Here is a 21,754-nt window from a genome sequence, read left to right on the forward strand (position 1 = left end):
TGTTTCCACAGCAAATATTTATAAGAATTTTTCTCATTATGGAGGATTAACATGGATTACAGAGGAGCAGGAGTGTGGGTGTTCAGATGACTCAGCTTACAGTATTTATTTAAAACTCACACCAGAGTGTAAAAGAATAGATAATTCTACTAAAAATAGACTATGGGATGTCAGAGGAGCACAGGTTCGCACATTACAAGTAATAATAACAATAAAAAGCTCTAACTGTTCAACGCCATGGTAACGAAGGGCACAGATGGCAAAACTACAGAAAAATGTTGCATCTTGTCTGGAAAAAGCCAATAAAATCTAAATCCTGACGATGCACATGCTCAATCCAGGACTAAACAGGAATGTTTAACAGGATGCTGAGAATGTGGGAAGTCCAGAGCGAGGAAAATGAAGCTATGTAGCCCTTCAGCGGTCTCCATGGTCTGGCCATTTTTGGTCTTCATGACTCACTAAAAACAACATGTTACATATAAAACCAACACTTAGATGATTTTAAGTCCAGCTAGACGTCAGTTTCTGTTGGGAATAATTCCACTCCTTAGAGATGTGTTTTTGGTGTGGAATGGAAAGTCAGGGACAGAAATGAAGGTTTCCTGATTGTGCTTTTACCGGCTGAGGCTCAGTGACATCCACGGAGTGAAGGATGAAGGAAGGAAATGACGGGTCGAGTCAAATCGTAGCAAGAGACAGCTTGTCTTCGCCGACTGCTTCAGGACAGCTGGGAGTTCCGAGTCTGCCTCCGCCCTACTGCATGTACGAACTGTAACACCAGCAGCGAGTCAACTTTTCCAGATGTTTATGCGTACCTGCCGCACAACAAAAATTCCCAAAACTTCATGAAGATCCAGAGTAAGAAGTGTTAAATCGTCCAGTTCCCAGCAGCACGTCCCAGTTTAACCCCACTGGACTCTGCCGCTACCCCAGCTGGATTTGTCCTGAATATGTGGTGAGGAGGAGCATGATGGAGAAGCCCGTCAGCAGGCCCGCGTTCTGGATGGCGAAGGTGATGAGGAACCTGCTGCCGCCGGCGTCCTCTTCCTCTCGGCTCACCTCGTTCATCTCTGGAAACTAAGACGAGCGAAACAGAGGGAGGCGTTTCAGACGTCATGTAATCAGAGTACTTTTAACTGCAGGTGTTTTTTTTTTTGTTTTTTTTACTGATAAACCGACTTTGTTCAGCTCTAAACTCATCGGCTCCAGCAGCTCCAGCCTCAGTTTCAGGGTCTATAAATACCATCTGTGATGTTTTCTGAGCTACAAAACACCTTATTGTTTCTATGCTGACATTGTCTGGAACAGAGAAGTGGTACGGTTGAATAAAAACTAGCTTTTTCCATCTCCTTTAGAAAGAAGTCTTCTGTTGTGCTTTTTACTTCTTTTTTTTTTTCGCTTGATGATGAAATAAACTCTCAGATGAAAGTGAATGTGAGACACTGACCATGTCAGCCAGAGCGATGTAGAGGAACATTCCCCCTGCCAGAGCAAAGATCCAGTTCGGAGAGAAGCTGTTCCCGGCCAGGATGCCGAAGCCCATCCCCAGGTAGCAGCAACACGCCGACAGGAAGTTGAAGAACAGAGCTTGTTGGATGCTCATGCCAGCGTTCAGCAGGATCACAAAGTCACCTGGTGAGGAAAACAGGAAAGTCCATCAGGATCCGAACAACTGCTGCTGGTGCAACTTCCCCAGCACTTTCCCCACCGACTCACCCAGCTCATGAGGGAACTCCTCACACAGGATCGCCACGGAGGTGCTGATGCCCTGGAAAACCGAGGCGGTGAAGGAGGCGCCGATAGCTAAGCCGTCAATAAAGTTGTGTAGACCATCGCTCAATGTGATCATCCACGCCAGGGTGCCGATGTCAGAGTAGGTGGTCCCCTTCAGCCAGTAGCAGCCGCCCCCATGGGCAGCAGAGCGCCCCCCACTGTCGGGACTCTGGGAGTCCTGGAGGAACAGGGGGCAATGATCATGGATCAATGATCCCAAACACATGTTAAAGTTTATTTTATCCTTTCGTTGGCTTCTCATTGGCTCTGAGCGCTACTGTGGGGAACTTTGGACTTTCTTCCCCATAAAAGGAAAGCATCCAGAACAGGTTCATTTTACTTAAGGAGCACAGTTGCAGTCAGGACCATTTTGTCCCAGTTTGACTTCTGTAATGTCGTCATAGCAGGTTGTTCAAACGCTTCTTTTAAAATCTGTCTGAGTTTGATCACATCTCTCCAGCTTTAGCCTCTCTTCACTGGCTAACCGTCAAATTTAGGGTTGATTCATCGTTCTATAGGATTCAATCCATTTCAGGGTCGCAGGGAAGCCGGAGCCTCTCCCAGTAAGTAGCAGCGGAGGGGCAGATAACACCTGGACAGGTCGCCAGTAGAGCCAACACAGAGAGACAACCATCCATTCAAACTCACATTCTCTCCTATGGAGAGATTAGAGCAACAGATTAACCTAACGGGGACGTTGGAGCGAGGCCAGCTTTAGGCAGGGGCAAGAGGGGGCAATGCCCCCTCATACAAAATGCTCTGCCCCCTCAAATCAAATCCGCCAAAATTGCACAAACTACCTAAACTCTCTCCCTCTGCACAGAGCTGCATGCCGATTGTACAGCATTGCATTGTCTGACCCCCCCTCCTTCTCCCCTAGTGAACAACCAATCAGCATTTAGTATGCAAATGAGTTGACAAGCAGCCTGATTGGTGGGTGTCAGGTTTCTCCCCTCGCTGAGGCGCTGCAGCGGTAAAATTATAGCGAAGTGAAACTCAGTTAAATACCTCGTAGCGATTTATATCGTGAGATACGCTACTTAAAAACTAATTAACAATAAATACAGTAGTATATACCATCTATATGTTGTGTCAACAGGTTATTGTTGCTTTTTAAGTGTGTAAGCCTGTCAGTGGGAGCATTACTCCATCACACATGAACACTGGATGCGTGGTGTGCCTGCTCATGGGCGTCGCCTGGCCTGGGCATTCCCGGCCCGGGCCCCGAACATTTCTCATCAAGCCCCGAAGGATTTTTCAGCCCAGAAGAAATAAGTTTACATTAACTCAGCCGCCTTATGACATTAAATAAGAAGGTCGTTTTTTAATTGCCAGGCTTCAGTGAATGCAACACAGGTACAACAATGTGACCAATAAGAGAAGAAGTTTCCAGAAGCGGGGACACCTCCGTGTTTTATTGGCTGATAGCCCGGAGTTTTAGTCCTCATCTGAACTCCGCTATTATTTTGATTTAGGGTGGACATCTTCAGCGGTTAAAATACACATCAGATGATTTATTTTTTTAAAGAGGAGAAGCAACATTTGGCTACCAGTGGACAGCCTCTGGGTCAACATATGAAGTAGGTAAACAAACTACTCATTTTAATTTGGATGTCTTCAAAGTGACATGAACATGAATCAGATAATTCATGACAGTATTGATACTTCCAAGGTTAAGCTAGTTATGCTAAACCGTTAGCCTCGTCTTTTTCTGTTACACACATTTGCATTAAATCCAGTGGGGAAGTGTGGGTGAGACTGGAAAATGTCCCGAATTTCCCAAAACCACGAAGGAGGAAGTGCTGCTGGGAGTGTGCACGTGCGTGCGTCGTGTTGCAGTAGATAAAAATCTCTAACACCACTGTGGAAGTTTTGTTTCTAGATGCAACTTCAGTTCAGATGTAGATAGAAAACAAACAGCTTTATTATAATATTTACTAATTTGTTTACCTGCAGGTCTCTGGCTGTTCAGTTACAGTCCAGCTGTTTGGTTGATGGTTTTACATCTTCTGTTGCTTTACAGTATATTTGGAATAGAAAACCAGTCTTATGATCTCAGCTTTTTGGCTGTTTATGTATTAATGAGGATGGTGGTCTTGTATGTGTGTGTTGCTCCAGGATGGGCTGTTGGAGACTGGGAGGGACACAGTAGACCACTAGACTGAGCTGTATTTAATGTTTGCAGTTATACATGTAAAGAGATTCGTCAATATGAATATTACCTCTACGACGACTGTCGTTTAGCATTATTTGTATTTTAACATTGGTAATATTGTGGAGGGAAAAAAGCCTGTTGCATTACATGTCAGCAGTCCACCGTGCCACCTTCCTATGATGTCCTCTAATGTTTGATTTCCTGCTTGTGTTGTTCTCAGGATCAAAAGTAACTCATTTTGGATAAAAGCATCTGATAAATGACAACAGAATAGAATAAAATAGCAGACATGACATAAATAACACAAGCAGTAAATCAAACAGGAGGGTGGCTGAGTGCTGGTCAGACTGCTGGGAGTCCAGTTGGACACAGGTCCTGCCATGCAGTGTGAGAGGATTTTTCTTTCTGTTTGTTAAGATGAGGCTTCCTGATAGAAATTGTCAACATTTAATTTAATAATTTTATTTACTTTGAAAATCAAATTAATAAAATAAAATGTTTTTATTATGTTCGTATTCTAGATTTATCATATACACAAATATTTTCCTGCAGGCATAATATCCAACTATCCAGAAAGGATAAATTTAATACATTTAAACCGTTGAGTAGCATATTTCATAAATATACTGGATTATTGAGCCTATATCCCCAATAAATGACACTTGAGTTGTGGGCTCAGCCCCCAATGTAATTATTAGTTAGTTTATTAGTGATTATTAGTTATTGTAAAGTAGGGACTGAGTTTAAAAAAAAAAAAAGAAAGAGGAGAAAGTGAATAAAATTAAGAAAAAAATGTAATGTTCTGTGTGAGTTGTTTTTGTTGTTTGCTGAACTATGCCAGCTTAGTTTTATGTTAGTTTATTGTTATTTGGCTGTCTAATGAGACATTTGTTATGTTGTTAGCTGTTACAACTTTGATGATTGGTATTTGTAATTTTTTTCCTGACGTTAATGTATCTAATATTAGTATATTTCGTTTCCCATCTGAGGGAATGCCACCTTGTTGTGGTTTGGGGTTTGATGTTCTGCCCTGTTTTTGTTGTTTGTGATAGGCCTAACTATTTCAGCTTAGCTTAATAGTTTAGTTTATTGTTATTTGGCTGTCTAATGAGACATTTGTTTTGTTGTTGCTTGTTAAAACTTTGATCATTGATATTTCTCTTTTTTTTTTTTTATTATTTCAATGTATCTATAATTTTTTTATTCTTTTCCCCTCTGAGGGATTGCCACCTTATTGTGGTCAGAGGGTTTGCGTGCCTCAGTGACCCTAAGTGCTATACCAGTAGGAGCTTCAGTTTCTGGTGGGACACCCAAGCTGGACAGGTCTTTGGTTCGAGGCCTGACAAAGTGCAATCTATTTCTTTAGAGTGTCAGACTATAACAGTCCCATTAGGAAAACACTTACAAAAAACAATAACAACAAAAAGAGCACAAGCGTAATGTGCACACGCATGATGCCCCCTTCACATATCTGCCTGCCCCCTCAAGTATGCATTCCTAGAGCCGGCCTTGAGTTGGAGAACTCAGAACCCACACATACATCGGGAGAACATGATAAGTCCAAAGTCGGTCCCTCAAGGCTCGCTGTCTTCCAGGTTTTTGATGTATCCCTGCTCCAACACACTTGGCTTGTATAAAATGGATCCAACAATCAATAGAGTTTTGCAAAAAATTCATTTGAGTCTGGTGTTTTCAAGCAGGGATGCAAGGAAAACCTGCAGGACTGTGGGTTTCCAAGGACTGGATCTGGACACCCCTGCTCTACGCAAAAAGGACACTGTTTGAGCTTTCCCCAGCCGAGACTCGAACCAGCAACCTTCTGGTTGTGAGGCCGTGGTGCTAGGGTTGCACAATTAATCGGATTTTGATCGTGATCACGATTTTTGTGGCCACAATTAAATGAACTTGATTGTCAACAATATTTTTAATTCATAACGCAGATCACTCAGGTTCTCTACCAGCAGTCTCCCAAACAAACACCAGGGGGCGAACGTGTGGTTAAGGCTTCGTTAAGCTGCATAAATACCAAGCGTGAAGCGCTAAGATGCCGCTTCCGCATTTTTCCTGTTGCAGGTAAAATGGATTGTTTTAATGAAACAGCTGATTGAGGTGGTAAAAAAAATAGGAACAGGTTTACAACATGTGGCAATAAAGTACATGAATCACCCCACCACGTGCACAAACCCACCCTGCCGTGTGCACGACCCGCCCTGCCGCGGACGAAGTTGCTTGTTAAATATGAAATAAGCAGCTTCATTAAAATGTAGGGTTGCCAGGTAGGTTGTTTACAGGTGGTGCATTAAAAATAAAAATACATGTTTTTTCCAGACACAATGAATGATCGTGATTAATAATCATGATTACAATATTGCTCAAAATAATCGGGATTATTATTTTGGTCATAATCGTGCAGCCCTACGTGGTGCTGACCACCACAGAACCCTGCAGAGCCAAATATGGAGCTTATTATAAAATTCTTTTCATGTTGTATAAAGACCTCAACGGTTTTATCTCCAGCATAAAGAAAAACCTCATGGCGTCCATCCAACCACGATGACAAACCCATTCCCAGTACAACGGTCTTCTTGGGTGGGATGCAGGCCCGCTAGTTATGAAAAAGCTTCTTTTATGGAACCAGCAGACAATTTGTGTGTTGGACCCAGAAACTTTGCACAGTTTTAAAACAAGTCTTAATTCCAGAGCGCTCTGCCAATTTATCTAATTTGGCCTTTCTGCTAATCTGACACATGATCTACCTAATCTAGTCACGCATTAAATCCTTCCTTTCATCGTGACCTCTTTCTTTCTTGCAGTGAACTTTTTAAAAACTGCTTTTATTATTGTTCTTTTATTACTTTTATTCTGCAAAGCTCTTTGTGTTGTGTACATAAAGCTGAGCTGAGTTACCTGTGGCGTCTGTGCAGGACTGAGCATGAGCTCGCCCTCCCCTGCGTCCACCTTGCCCCGAGCTTCTCCGTTCTGCTGCAGCTTCTCCTTCTCCCCCTCCTCCACCTCCCTGTCAGGCGCAGAGTAATGATCTGCATCGGGGTAATGACTGTGGCCGTGGCTCTGAAGGACAAAGCAAACAGAAATCATCATCATCATCAATGTGTTGCAGACATGGTGATAATCCATTTGTTCTCTCTAAGAAGGATAAAAAAAACCAGAATGTTAGGAAATCTCACTCATAGCTTGTAAAACGAGCTTAAATTTGGTTGAATTATCTGGTAGAAGAGCAGACAGGAATGATAAACAGTGAAGTTTTTGATGATGAACAAGCAGAAAACAGTCGTGTAAGAAAATTTTCCTCTGATTCTAACATCAGACCTCCGCTGGAATTTAGTTTGAAGACGTAACGTGTGAATTAATGATCACAGAGACATAAAGCTCCTGTGAACGTGGGACTTTTCCGATGAAAAAGAGCAGGCATCGAAACCCTTTAAGCTTTTGCCAGATGTAAAACACACTCACTAGTAGCTGCATTTTGCCAACAGGAACCTCAGCGATTTGGGAGCCATTTCCACTGAAAACAATTAATTTTGAGATTACAGAGTTTCTGAGTTTAATTTCCCACCTTTGCATATTAATACTCTCAGATTTAATTCCCTGTCATGAGCTGTGGGTCGTGACCGAAAGAAGGAGATCTCGTATACAGGCGGCTGAAATGAGTTTCCTCCGCAGGGTGGCCGGGCTCTCCCTTAGAGATAGGGTGAGGAGCTCGGTCATCCGGGAGGGGCTCAGAGTAGAGCCGCTGCTCCTTCGCATCGAGAGGAACCAGTTGAGGTGGCTCGGGCATCTGGTCAGGATGCCTCCTGGACCTCCCTGTTGAGGTGTTACAGACACGTCCCTCTGGGAGGAGACCCCGGGGAAGACCCAGGACACGCTGGAGGGATTATATCTCTCGGCTGGCCTGGGAACGCCTCGGGATCCCCCCCGCAGAGTTGGCAAGTGTGGCTGGGGAGAGGGAAGTCTGGGCTTCCCTGCTTAGGCTGCTGCCCCCGCGACCAGACCCTAGATAAGCGTCAGAAGATGGATAGATGAAATTAATACCTCGCTTCAACTAGTAAAAGCTGTTTATTTCAGGGGTTTAGGCAGGAATAAATATTAACGATGCAAACACTAAATGATATATTCAAGAAATATATTCATGTCTGCTTCAAACAACTGAGCGTTGACCATGAGTTGGAGCGATAAACTGAGTAAATGACGAGAGAAATCTGACTGGAAATCAGCTAATAAATAAACAAATTAAAAGCTTAATCTCTTGCGTTAAGCTCTGAGGCGTAAATAATAAAACAAGCAGCTGAAATGAGTGAAACTTTATACAGCTTTTGCTTTATACAGCTTAACAGCATGTTTTTAAGTTTCACTGCTCTTTAAGCTGCCATTACCCGTAGCAACTCCTTCAACAGACTTCATTTGCCTAATCTGACTTGTACCTGCGACCTCTGTGGAAAAACCAAAGACCAGGGCTGAAATAATCCTTCAGCACCTTGAAAACATGTTTAAACTCTCAGTGCTGTAGGTCCAACGGACTTTAAGATCCGTCCTTGTTGAGTGGAGGATGCAACACTCAGCGCCAAACCTTTATTAAACCTTTTCTCCTGTTTCTACAAAACTTTATCCGGTTGTTTTAAAAATAAGTTGACAGAAACACTGCAGGTGCCAAGGTGGGACAGAAAGCGGGTGTAATTGGATCAGCGGGGTGGAAAGGTTAGGTTTTATCTGGGATGGCTATGAACAGGTTAACCAGTAGGTGGCGTAAGCTTCCCACCATCACAGGCCGACATTCTCACTGCTGCTTTTTGTGAATGAAAACACTGAGAAAGAAGCATCATTGTTTTTACTGAAATATCAGTCCAGCTGGCTTCAGGGTTGAACATAGACACACGGAGAGCAAAAAGCTGCTGGTCTCAGTCATAACTTTGGGATGTTATAAATTTAAAAAACCACAGCAGAGACACTCTGATGCTGAGGCGGCGAGTGGCGGCCTGGAAGCCTCCACTTTGTTTCAAATGATCAATTTATTCATTTATTTTATGTTTAACAGAATTTAAAATACATTCAGCAGTCAGAAAGCTGGGCTTAAATAATCTTCAGCTTTTTTATCATTTTAATTTTTACCCGTATATTTATTTAAAATCTACTGTAAATAGTACTTTTCTTTTCCTTTTCTATTGTTTCTGTGGATATTTGTCAAGACTGTTGTAAAAAGTATTTTTCCATCATCCAGGTAACTTAGTTTTATTCTTATTTTCCTTCTTTATCTATAATGCTGCTGTGAAACTGAAATTTTCAGGCTGGGATCAATAAAGTACGTCTGATTCAGATAAATAACTAATAAACACAGATATAGCAGGTCCAGATATGGACGTTTTTTACGTCTCTCCAGCCAGCATGTCCATGTGAGGCCCATAAGCGTTCCATTTGGTTTGTCTACAGTTTCCATGGTGACCTTATCTGTGTTTGCCCATATGGGCTTCAAGTTAGTTCTGGGCTTCAACTGGGGCCCAACCTGGTGCCCATTTAGCCAATCTACGTTCCTTATGGGGTACATACAGTCTATAGGAGGCCCAAAACCACATGAGACCTGCAGAATGTGTCCAGTTCAAGCCCCCTCGGTACCCACATGGCCCAAACCTAACCATTATGGGCCCCACATGGACACCCTGGCTGGGTCTGAGCTGGAAACGATCTGCAGTTTCATCAGTTGTGTTTCTTCCTAAACTAAAACATAAAAAACTTACAGATGACGTTGTCGAAACTTACAGATGACGTTGTCGTCCATAAATAAACAGGATGATGAATACGAAATCACTGACTGATTAATGACTTTCCGAGTCTAAATCTTAAGATGTTTGCAGTGGATGTCAACCAGCTTTTCAGTGGAATTCCTGTGTGACAGAACAGGAGCCACGTTATTCACGTCGTTACATAAAGTACCATGGAAACATTCCTCTGTGGATACTGATCAGTGCGTCACCACTGTCTCACCTGTCTGCTCGTGTTAAAGCTGCAACACCCTGATAAAACAAAGCAACCTGTACAGTGTCTTCGTCTGAGCATCACTTTCTGAACTTCAAGTTCCAAGTTTGTCATGTCAGCAACTGAAAAGCCAAAATGCCGTCAAACTAGTCGAACCGGCTTCTGGTTTAAGAGATAAAACGAGTTTAAGAGATTTAATGAGAAAAGAACAATGACAGCAGGAGTTACATTGTTAAAACCACACAAAATAAATTATATATGCCAATCATAAAAACTTGTTTTATCAGGCTGAGTTCACACGTATTTTCCCTTTAAAATCATCATTATGAATTTATCTATAAAGTGCTTTAAGACCAGCCAGGGCTGAACATCAAAGATAAATAAAATAAAATCATAACATAAAAACAACAACATAACAACATAAAACAATTAAAATGAATAAAATATAATTAAAACAGAAAATAATCCAGACAATAAAAACTAAATGAAACATTTCAAAAAGCAAATGAAATCAGTCTCAGGTAGAGTTAAAGGCCAATGAGTAAAATATTATCACGGTTTTATTCCTTTTTTTTTTTTTTTTAATTTAATTTAATCTTGTATTTGTAATTTTAAATGGGAAATGAAAAATCTTCATGTTGAACACAAAGACTGTTAGATGAGCTCAGATTTCCATGAATATGATGGCAACCGAATCTGTTTTACATAAGAGGGCATAAAATATATCCTCTGGTCCTTAATGGGTCTTAAAATGAGGTAAAATGAGGTCAATCCAACCTCAGATGAACAACAGATTATTATACAGTGTTGCAGAAGATTGTTGCAGAAGAAAGTCTTGGGACAGCCGTATTGTTGACCGAGGACACAATTTCTACACAATATACACTTATTATATTTCCAACTCTTCAGCTATGTCTAAGAGATGCCATGTATAGTTTTCCAGGTTATTTAGTTTATTTCAGTGTTGGAAATTAAGGGTTGGACAAAATCGGCATATCGGATAACGGTAAAAAAAGAAAAGAAAAAAAGCCAGTATCCTCTATTACAGAACATGTAATGCAAAGATACAGGGTATTTGTTTCTATCATCATGTATCCAGAAACAAAGCTATTCCTGGTGCTATTTTTAAAAAATCTAAATTTAGATTTATCTCACTGAGAGAATCTGATTTTGAGTCTTTTCACAGCTGTAAACACCAAAAACATTTCCTCCTCCTTATTTATGAAGATCTTGATCATTTCAAGCCTTAAATGTAGAGAACGAAACCATTTGATATACGACGCAGTTAACTGTTGCTTCTGCTCCATGCGCCGTACCTGTAAACTGCAACAGATTTAAATTTTTTTTAAAAACTCTCTTATCAGCAAGAACACAAATTATAAGTACTTGTAAAGAGTAGAGCCTATATGAGATGTTACAGATCTAAGGTCTAAGAGAGGCTCAAAATGACCCCAGTCTGAAGGAAAATCAATGAGTTAGTTCTTTTGGCTACTTTATTACTAAAAATAAGTTGTTTTAACAGTTAAAATAATGCCAAGAGCCATAGACTGTTTCCATTACGGTTTTTGGCTAAATAAAAGTGATATTTCTACAGTTTCAAACTACAACTGCGATTTGCAGGTGTTTCTATGTAATGGTGTTTAACACACGAGCCGCAATGCTTGTAGAATCCCCTCCGCCATGAGAGTTGATGTGAACTGCGGCCAGGTATCGTTGTTTCAGGGTTTCCACTTGCTTTTCCAACTGCTTCTCTTCCTCATTTGTTGTAAAACTTTGCTATTTGGCGTTGCTTCCAATTAAAGATGGTTCTTATAATTTTCATCAATCATTTGTAAGAAGATTTCCTGCTAGTCCTCCGTCTATACACACCTTGCCATCTTTACCCATAGACTGTATGTAAAGAGATGGGCGGAGCCTCCGTGACATCACCCGTAGGTTTCTGAAGAGCTGAATTGAAGCTCAGTGGGCGGTTCCTTCCATCGCCATCTTGACAGGGGCATGCATGTCGTTTCACCGAGAAAGCAAAGAGGTGGGGCTGAGAGGGGGGGCTGTGAGCATCATGGTGGATGATTGACATCGAGCGAACTCAGAGCTTTCTGTAGCTAAGAGCTAACTGAGCTAACCCAGAGATAAAGGGAGCTAACCAGCTAACGGAGGTAAGCGGGCTAAAGCTAAGTCACGTTGTTAACCGGCTAAAAACCGCGGTTGTTCTACGTTCTTCTTACTTGAAGCGGGAGATCGCGTACCTGTCAATCAAAAGGACATGCTCCTAAATATGCCAAATTTCGAGATTAAATTACTTTTAAACGGGTGAGTTAGAAAAAAAATGAACCTCCCCACAGTTGTCATGAAGATAAACCTGACCTATTAAACCTAAAATGGATTTTTGTAGCAGGCTGTAAACATGTTTATTTCTGCTGTAAACATGTTTATTTCAGCTGTAAACATGTTTATTTATGCTGTAAACATGTTTATTTCTGCTGTGAAGTTGGTCTTTTTAACATGGGAGTCTATGAGGATTTGCTCTGTTTTGCAGCCCCTAGTGGATGAAGGGGGAACTGCAGTTTTATTCACTTCTGCATAGGCTTCACTTTTTACAGCCGGAAGTTGCCACTCTTCTTTACCTGAATGAACTGGTCATTTGACACCAACGTCCGATGCAGTATTTGGAAAAACCCTGTGCAGGGCAAACAAAAACTTGTTCATAGCAACGTAACATTATCCTTGACCTCTGACATGAATCCGTCTCCTATTTGTGGATGAAAACTACAATTTAAATGAAAAAAGATTCGAACTAAACTAGTTGAGAACCTTTTTCTCATATTAGCTTTAATGCCTTCATGTGGAACTCTGCTGTAAACACCACTGCTGCTGAGTCCACCATGTCCACACCAAGACCACTACTTTAATGCCACGCTGGGTTTTTCTCCATAGAGCTCAACAATCATCGTATATTTTGGATCTTTGCCCATTGATACATTTATTTTCCTGCCACATAAGCAAACACAGTTAGTAATGACCAGGCCACTAACCTTTGAGTAAACATCTGATTATACATGCAGAGCTCGTTGGATCCTTTAGAGGCAGCTTTAGGCTGCTTATAATGAGCATTATCTAACAATAAAACAAAAACAAGGTCACCACTGCTGTAGACTCACCCCTTGCTTCTGCTTGAGAAGAACCTTGAGAACTTTTTCGGTGAAGAAGAAGAGGTAGAAGCCTCCGAACACCACTGCAGACTTGGACACGTAAAAGTCCACCATAGGGTCGAATCCGAAGGCCTGGCATGTGGGACGAGGAAAACACAAGTCTGTCATGGTTTAACTGTTTGATTTAGCAGATTTTTGTTAAAAAAAAAAAAAAAAAGTGCTACTCCGGAGAGCAGTAGGTCTTTTCTGTCTTATTTAGTCTTTTAACTATTATGTTGTCTTTATTTTAGTGCTTTTATTGTTGATTTATTTTATTTCGCCTGTACAGCACTTTGGTTGCTTTGAGGTATGTGAAAGTGCTCTTCAAATAAAGTTTGATTGATTGATTGATCAGATGTACCGCGCCATCCTCACCTGGAATGAAGCGGTCACGTGACCCCTACGCCACGTCCGGTGGGATCTAAATTCACACACGTGAAAAACCACCTCCTGAGAGTGTAAAAACCTTTTAATGATATCTGAAGAGTTTGTTGAAATGTACTTGTTTCCATTTCCAGTTTTTTTATTGTGATATTTAGGGTTTGAGTAATTCTAGGAAGGATGGAAACGCAGCTACTGGCATTAAAAGATAGAAACTGATTAAACTTCCTGACCTCTTAATGCGATTTGGCATATTTAGTGTTGTGAAGAATTTCTACATAATAATCAGGACAACTGGAATATTGTTGTTATTTCTCTACTATTATCGCAGCGAGAAGGTCGACAGCATTCACCCAACATATAACGTCATCTCAGGCTGTCTCAGTCCGTTGTTGGAGGAAAGCACGTCAGTGTGAAGGTTTAAAGCGTTCCTGAGGTTTATCCCACCTCCAGACCCCCGAATACCAATCACATCCTGGAAACTGAAACTCAGAAAACCCTCCTGTGTTTTTTCTCCAAACCGGACTGATCTGAGCTGGTAAAGCAGCTGGAGGAGGTCGCACACCATATAAAGCTGCTGATCATACTGTTAAGGCTGCTCCGTGTTTCTCACAAATAGTCTGACTAAATAGTTATAAAGAATCAGAATAAATGTTAATTTTTTTAACATGCTGTAAAAGGAAAGCTCAACGATCTTTGCTTAAACCAGTAAAACAGCTTTCCCTGTGCTTTGAGACGGAGCTACAGCGGAGCAGCATCGACACTACCTCTGGGATGAGCTGAAACAGGGCGTTGGAGTAGAGCGTGCCAATGGCCAGGGCTATGAAGTAGAGCAGCAGCCGCTTGTAAAAGGTTCTCTTCATGAAGGGGACCACGCTCGCCCCGAGCAGCGAGCACAGAGAGATCAGTGTCACACAGAGGATCCCATAGCCCCACACTGATCAGCGGAGAGGAAAAGAGGTGGTGAAAAAAGAGAGGCAATTAGTTCAGAGATCATCTTATCAGGTTAATTACCAGGTTAAGGAACAACAAATTAGGGGGCACCAACCACCAACTTCCTGGAGGGAAAGGAAGAAATAAACAAAGTTACTCTGAGGAGGAAAAAAGGATTTCAGGAGAAAATATCTTAGAGAGATTCAGGGCCGTCTTTATCCATTAGAAACAGTGACCAGCAGTGACACCTTTCATTTAAAGGAAGCAACTGGTTATATATTTGAAACATTATTCAGATCCAAAGCATTTCTGTTGATCTGAGAGGGGAAATAATTAAGATTCAATTACACACACACACACACACACACTTTGACAGGTGCCTCTGTAGCACTGCCACAGCTTCAGGGTAAACACAAGCTATCAGTCAGGACACAAAGAAGATCCAAGTTGCAGAAGGAGGGGGGGGGTCACATTTAACTTTGAAGGACGCTTAAAAATGATGCTGGACTCCATTCTTACACAGAGTTCAATACATGCATCAAAAACCAAAAAACAAAGGGAGTAAACTGTCCTGCAGAAAGCTCAGAGGCTGTTCTACATACTGCAGCGGTAGAGGAGACAACATGCTGACCTAGATCTCAAGGTCTGTGGAAACAGAGACACAGACACACAACGTAGACACACACATACGCATGCTGTGAGGTGATCAAAACCAACAACAGTTTCTGATTAGAGCCCAAGAAAACCAGAGGAGAAAGCTGCTCTGAGCCAGTTATTCACAGGTACACCTGCTTTTTCTGAACCATGGCGTGACTCCGCATCAAACTAAAGAAGCTTTCAGCTTCTGGTGTGTGTTGTGAGAAGTGACAGCTTCTGGAAGATGTGAATGCATGTCAAGATGTCAAACCTCAGGCAGCAGCTGCAGGACAGCGGTGGATGACAGCGTGCCAATGGCAAGAGCGATGAAAAAGACAAGAGCGTGCTTCATGTAGCGCGTCTTCATCAGCGGCACGATGAAGACTCCGGTGAGGGAGAAGGCATTGATCACTGTCACGCTTAAGAAAGAAAAACCCCAAACTGGAGTTGGAATAAAGAGGAAGGCGTGACATTACAACAAACTCCAATGCAAAAGCTCTGTGGACGCTGGCAGAGCAAACATTTCAGAGACAACTAGCGTCTGACATTACATGTCGACACGAAGCAACATATGTAGCTCAGCAAAAAATAAACAATGCAAATTATCAGGTTTTATATTTCAGCTGGAAATATTTATGAACTGAACTGCTTTGCTTCATTTCTGTCACAAACGTTAACAATATTTCTGATAATTCCAAAATAAAACTTTTTTTTTAGATCATAACTTTAAAGGAAATTAAAATATACCAAAATAAGAGTTATTAGACCTCTTCAAATTTGACCTTTCATCAAACTGATATTTTTCCCCATTCTCCAAGGTCTAAATGAACTAAATATATGCTATAGCATTGAAAGTTGTACCAAATGAAAGCTAATAAAATGTTCTTGCATATGGTTGTTAACACATTAACAACTGTGTACATTTGACCTAACTTTAATGCACAAGCAATGTCAAACATTCATACATTTTTATGCTATGGATGACATCATATGACACATAACTTTATCTCAAAATCTTTTTTAATGCACATACATGCCATCTTATCACTAATTATGTTTTATCTCTTTATTTACATTGTCAGTTAAGAATCCAGCAGAAATTTACACAGATGTTAATGTGTTAACAACCATCTGCACAGAACATTTTATTAGCTTTCATCTGGTACAACTTTTAATGTTACAGCATCAACCTCTGGGAAGCTACAATGAAAAGAAGGACATAATATCCTGAATTTTGCATCGTTTTTGAACGTCAATAATAAAACTATATGGCTCTTGAGGCAGGCATAACCCATGCCCAAGGTCTAAATAACTAGTATATTTAGTTCATTTAGACCTTGGAGAATGGGGAAAATATCAGTTTGCATATGTTTGATGAAAAAGGTCAAATTTGAAGAGGTCTAAAGAGTTATGTTGTGTTTTCTGAATATGATAAATTAAAATAAACAAATTCAATGTTCACTTTTGGAGAGAAATGACGCTTTCACACCAGGATCCGGGTACTTTTTTGCCTTTTTTAGTTTCATAAGCTTTCCTCTTGGACTCAAAGTCATTTTGTGTGACTCGACTGACCCTCTGCTAAGCCCCGCCCTATAACCGCTACTGATGAATCATATGTTAGCAACGTTAACGAAGAGAAGCGTCTGTCAAGCTTTCTCCTTCTGCACATTATGCCAAAGCAGTGTGTGTTTGCAAAACACAACTGGACAGATGCTAAATATGGATCAAACAGGGTGGAAGACGTCACTCATAGCTAAATCCGTTCAGGATAACAAAAAACATTTGTTCCAAGGTAAGATAGCATACAGTTGTCAGCTACAAGACTAGTAGGATATTAACTGGAAGTTACTTAAGCTTTAAAGTAAAGTAGTTGTTAAGTAGATAAACACTAATTATTGACAAACATTTAGCAACGCAGTAAAACACAAGAGATCCAGACATCTAGAGGGAGTCGTACAATAAAATTAGCTTAAAATAAAACAATGTTTAGAGTCGTCCTGCAAGGCGAAAACCTTGTTGTTCCTTTATAAGTGTGTTTCATACATGAACAGCCAAGACGTGGGGCGGCTGGACATGAACGGTGAGACTGTGCCTCGATTTTAACATCTTCATCGTTAGCATTGCTCGGCCGACACATGATGTCATGTTTGTGTTTATCTGAAGCATGTTTTGTCCTTTCCGTCTACTTTTCGCTGATATCTCCCTACAATCACTCCAGAAATATGAATTGACTTTCTCTGGAATATCTTTAAGTAAAATCACTGAGAAATCCGTGTTTCGCAGGTAGAAAAGTTTAACCAGCGTAGCAACAGTAACTGTGAGGGGCGGGGCTTACCGAAGGGTCAATTATTTAAAAGAGATCAAATAAAACAGTCTGAAAAGGTACCATGTGCAAATCTTCCAGTCATCATGTAAGTATATGGTGTGGTATGCAGTGGAGAAATGACTAAATATCAACAACAAGCTTTTATAAAACAGATCCTTCAGAGATAAAATGACTTTGTGAGTTATCGGATGAAGCTTCAGTTTCTACACAGTGTAAATAGATCAAGGTTGAGTCAGTAAGTGTGTAAATTTCCACATCATCTGCAGCTCTGCTGTTGGCAGATCTCCAGTAGCTGAGGAAAAAATGTTCTTCAGCCAAAGAAAGCTTCATTCAGGAACACGACGGAGTTGAACTGAGGGCAGAAGAGGCTGATAAGAGAAAACAACCGCGTGAGAAGAGAGGCAGCTCTGGGTCTTATCTTCCTCAGCTGGCAAGGATAAAATGAACCAGGTTAGAAGAGAGAATGTCAATAAGTGAACTGGCAGGAGTTAGACACTGTAGAAAACAGGCTTTCTCTCTCTCTGAGGGGATTAATGATCTTTACTGAAACTGTGATGCATTTTAATGTTTTGTTATAAGTTAGTGACATAACAAACATCCACTCAACCCTCCATTTCCAGTGACTCCAGATAGAGCAGATGCTAAAATAGCTTCAGGGCTCGAAGGACATCCTGCTGCAGGAGTACAGTCAGCAGTCTGGATTCAGTTTCAGTGAATCAGCAGCAAAGGAAAGATGAACTTTCCTGTCTGGACTGTCTTCACCTGGACTGGATCAATACTTAGCAAGAGAACTGCTGCCTAAGGCAGGATTTTTATTCCCAAAAGGTTTCGACCTTTCAGCAGAGAAATCTGCTTTTAGGACTTCATGTATCGTGTTGGAGGCGGAACACGAAGAAAATCAAACAAAGCTTGCACTCAGAAATGCAGCCGTTCACTAAAACATTCACATATCTGTAACCTTTAACGCTCACCTTCTGCATCTGAGGGCCTCGGGGAGGCGTCGCCACTTAGCTCCTCCTCTTTTTGCGCCTTGCAGTTGCCAGCATCCAGCTGCTGCAGCATGGTGGGGCACAGCTGCTGGAAACCCTGCCCGTCCAAACGAGACTGCTCGCCGATGCTGTAAATAGCCAGCGTGTCTGCAGGTAAGCACTGGAGACAGAAACACGGCCGTCAGTCCTTCAGGATGTAAAACTTCAGGTTTCTGCATTTTTTAATGGAGAATTTTCTGAGTTAAATATTCAAACGAGCAACACATGCATGAATATGGTAAAAAAAAAAAAAAAAAAAAAAACTGCATCATCTAATCTAAAATCATCAAATTCCTCCCGAATTAATAAGATCTGAAGACAGCAAGGTAAATTACAACTGCTGTACATGCGTGTGTGAATGAGACATGAGAGCTCCGTCATCTGGGCTAATCTACAACGATCCACCAGGTCTTTCTGAGTCCAACAACTCAGGCTGAGTTGCATCTAAAACAGAGATTGTTTAGCTGTGTAATTAATATGGATGGATTAACTGGGCTTCATGCGCCACAGAGAAGAACCTTGAAGTTATTTTCGACCAGGTTCTGTCCTTTGGCTCACATATAAAACAGGTTTCTAGGACTGCCTTCTTCTTCTTCTATGTATTATTGCTAAAACAAGGAACATCCTGTCTCAAAGTGATGCAGGAAGATAATCATGTCTTATCAACCATCTGAAAAATCATTTTAAAAGCTTTTCCAGGAAGGTGAAGATGGAAACATTTGTGTTTATGCATCGTTGTAGTACTTACTGGCTTGTATTACAGCTGAAAAGGGATCAAATATTCTTTGTAGGTTTTATTAAAATCAACACATTATCAGATATTTAGACTCCAACCAGTAAAACCAGCTTTATTCTCTCCATCAGGACTGTTTTCTTTATGTTTTGTGTCACACCTCATTTGTGGAAAATGAGTCTGTGATGAGGTAAGAAAACACGATTTCACAGCTGTCACATGATGTTTATAGGACTGTTGCAGAAGGAAGATGAGAGACATTACGAATGAACTGAGAGCTGCACAATATATCGTTTGCACATGGTCATCACAATGTGCGTGTGCTGTGGTCATCTGCAACATCCTCATCCTCACATAGGTTTGTTAGCTGCCAATGGCAACAAATAAACCTAGATGGTAAACACAGTTCAGGTTCGCACACAACTGATAAAACTCAATTGAAAGCACAGGAAAAGCAAGCGATAACAGATAATAAGAGTAAGCGATATACAGAGGAAAATCACAGAAAGAGGTGAGCCGAGAAGGCCGGATGCAGCTGACTCTTCTCACCCTGGACATGGACTATTGGAGCCACTTCCCTCTCGCAGAAGGTTACGGTCCATTCAGACTATAAAAACAGTCTCTTCCCCTCTGCCGTCAGACTCATGAACACTTATAAGACTCATAATACCTGAGCTGGACACTTTATAACTCCAGTAACTTAAATAAGTCATGTCACATCACTTCATCTATTGAACTGTTCGGATGCTGCTGTTCATACTGTACATATCTGCATGTCTGCATACAAAATTACTTTTACCTTTACTTTTATTATACATTTTTAACAAAAAAAAGTATGTATATATGTTTATTAGGGCTGTGATGATACGCTTTCGTCCCGATTCGATTCCGATTTGTTGGGTGCCGATTTGATTTAAATTGTAATTCTTTAAATTCTATAATATTGATGATTTCTGTACTTAAAAACAAACATTTTTTTAAAATAAAACTTCTTTTAATTTTTCTTGATTTCAGTTAGAGAAAAACAACACAGTAGCCAGACCATCATTCCGTTGCCATAATGCCCAAGAAGACAAGTAAAAAGGTCAATAAAACTAATGAAAGGGACAAAAATTTTATAGTGGATTCATTTTATTTATTTGAAAAAAAAAAAAAAAAAAAAATTTAAATTGTGAAGAAAAAAAATCCTGATTTTCGATTTTTTCGATTCGATTTTCCCACCCCTAATGTTTATTTCTCTGCATGCCCTTACCTTATTTGTAAAATAGTTGTAAAATAGCTGTATTTCTACTTTTATGTTACTATTCAGTGTTTTTATTATTATTTTTATTATTAAGCACCTTATCACCAAAACAAGTCTGAATTGTTCAACGACAATGGGAATAAAAGTCTTTCTGATTCTGGGATGTGTGCAGGTTGGTTGTTTACAACATGGCAGCAATGCAGCTTAACTTCAGGTGCTATTTAAGTCATCTGTTTTTTCCCATTGCAGGGTTAGATGTCAGGTTCGGTCCATTATTACGCAGCTCTAGAACAAACCAAGAGGATTTATAAAATGCTGCGGGGTTGAAATAATAATGCTTCACAACACAAGTGAATAATAACTGCATGAAACATTATCAGCACAAACAGCTGATTCTGTCCATCCAGTCGGTGTTTGTCTGATACAGAGTGTCAAGAAGATGTTTGACATCATGCATGTGATTCGGCTGGTCTCTGCCTCTCTACACGGTGGAGCAGTAAAAGTTGTTTGTTGTCATTTCCTTCTGACCTCTATGTCTACCAGCTGCACATAGAACAGCTGGCTTCTATTCTTTTGCCTTCACAAAGACAGGTTTGCGACAACATCAATGGAGTCATAAAAGTTATAGTATCTGTTCTCTGTCTTTTCTAAGAACTGCTTTCCAACGTTACCTGGAACAGATCCAGTCCAAAGCCGATCAGCGGGTAGGTGAAACAACCACCCGTGACACTAAGCATGGGAAATATGCTAAATATTTTGGCATCAGTAGGCCTGTCGCAGTAAATCAATTAATCGCACAATAAGAAAAAACGTGTGCAATAAGTTTCTTTTCTTTCTCTTGAGTATCCCTTTTAAGACAGTATTAACTAAACACTGCGACACAACAAGCTTCCATTTGCACTTAAAACATAATCATCAACTGTAATTTTCCCAGCAGGATAAAAAAGACCTTAACAGACTAGCTCCATCTTCCCGACCGTCCACTCCCATTGTTTAACCGACAGATTAACTACCAACAGGACATGCAACATGGTGTGCACTAAGACAGCGTGGTTGGTAAAGCCACGCTGCCCTTTAATGTTGTTAAAAAGGTGACATTTTGATAAATGTTGCAAACATTTCACAGCCAGTATGAATCGCCTGGATGAACATTCATGTTACAAACGGCAATTCCACGACTTTACTATGACATGAAAATGACATTTTACCATTCCACCTCTGGTTACCATAGACTATATAACTGTGTTACATGGTGTTTAGAGACCATATGTTCCAGATAACCACATTGCCAAAACCCCAGGAGAAATCCTGATCTGTTTTAACAGACTGGAAACTAGATGAGCATAAACTAGTCTGCATATTGAGCTGAA

At 40.7% G+C, this 21,754-nt stretch overlaps 1 protein-coding gene across 1 annotated transcript in view; it reads right to left on the bottom strand.

Annotated features, from left to right (window-relative positions):
* Positions 1–518: 518 nt before the first annotated feature.
* Positions 519–21,754, bottom strand: part of slc39a14 (solute carrier family 39 member 14) — a 36,966-nt gene continuing 15,730 nt past the window's right edge. The window contains exons 4-10 of the mRNA XM_079251344.1: positions 18,352–18,529; positions 14,253–14,422; positions 13,075–13,197; positions 6,839–7,000; positions 1,720–1,954; positions 1,451–1,635; positions 519–1,080 (exon numbers count right to left, since the gene is read on the bottom strand). Of these exons, the coding sequence (XP_079107470.1) occupies positions 928–1,080; positions 1,451–1,635; positions 1,720–1,954; positions 6,839–7,000; positions 13,075–13,197; positions 14,253–14,422; positions 18,352–18,529 (1,206 nt within the window). The 3' untranslated portion in view covers positions 519–927. The remainder of the gene's footprint in view (positions 1,081–1,450; positions 1,636–1,719; positions 1,955–6,838; positions 7,001–13,074; positions 13,198–14,252; positions 14,423–18,351; positions 18,530–21,754) is intronic.

The sequence above is a fragment of the Telmatherina bonti genome, assembly GCF_933228915.1.
Source record: "Telmatherina bonti genome assembly, chromosome: 13".
Lineage (NCBI taxonomy): Eukaryota > Metazoa > Chordata > Actinopteri > Atheriniformes > Telmatherinidae > Telmatherina > Telmatherina bonti.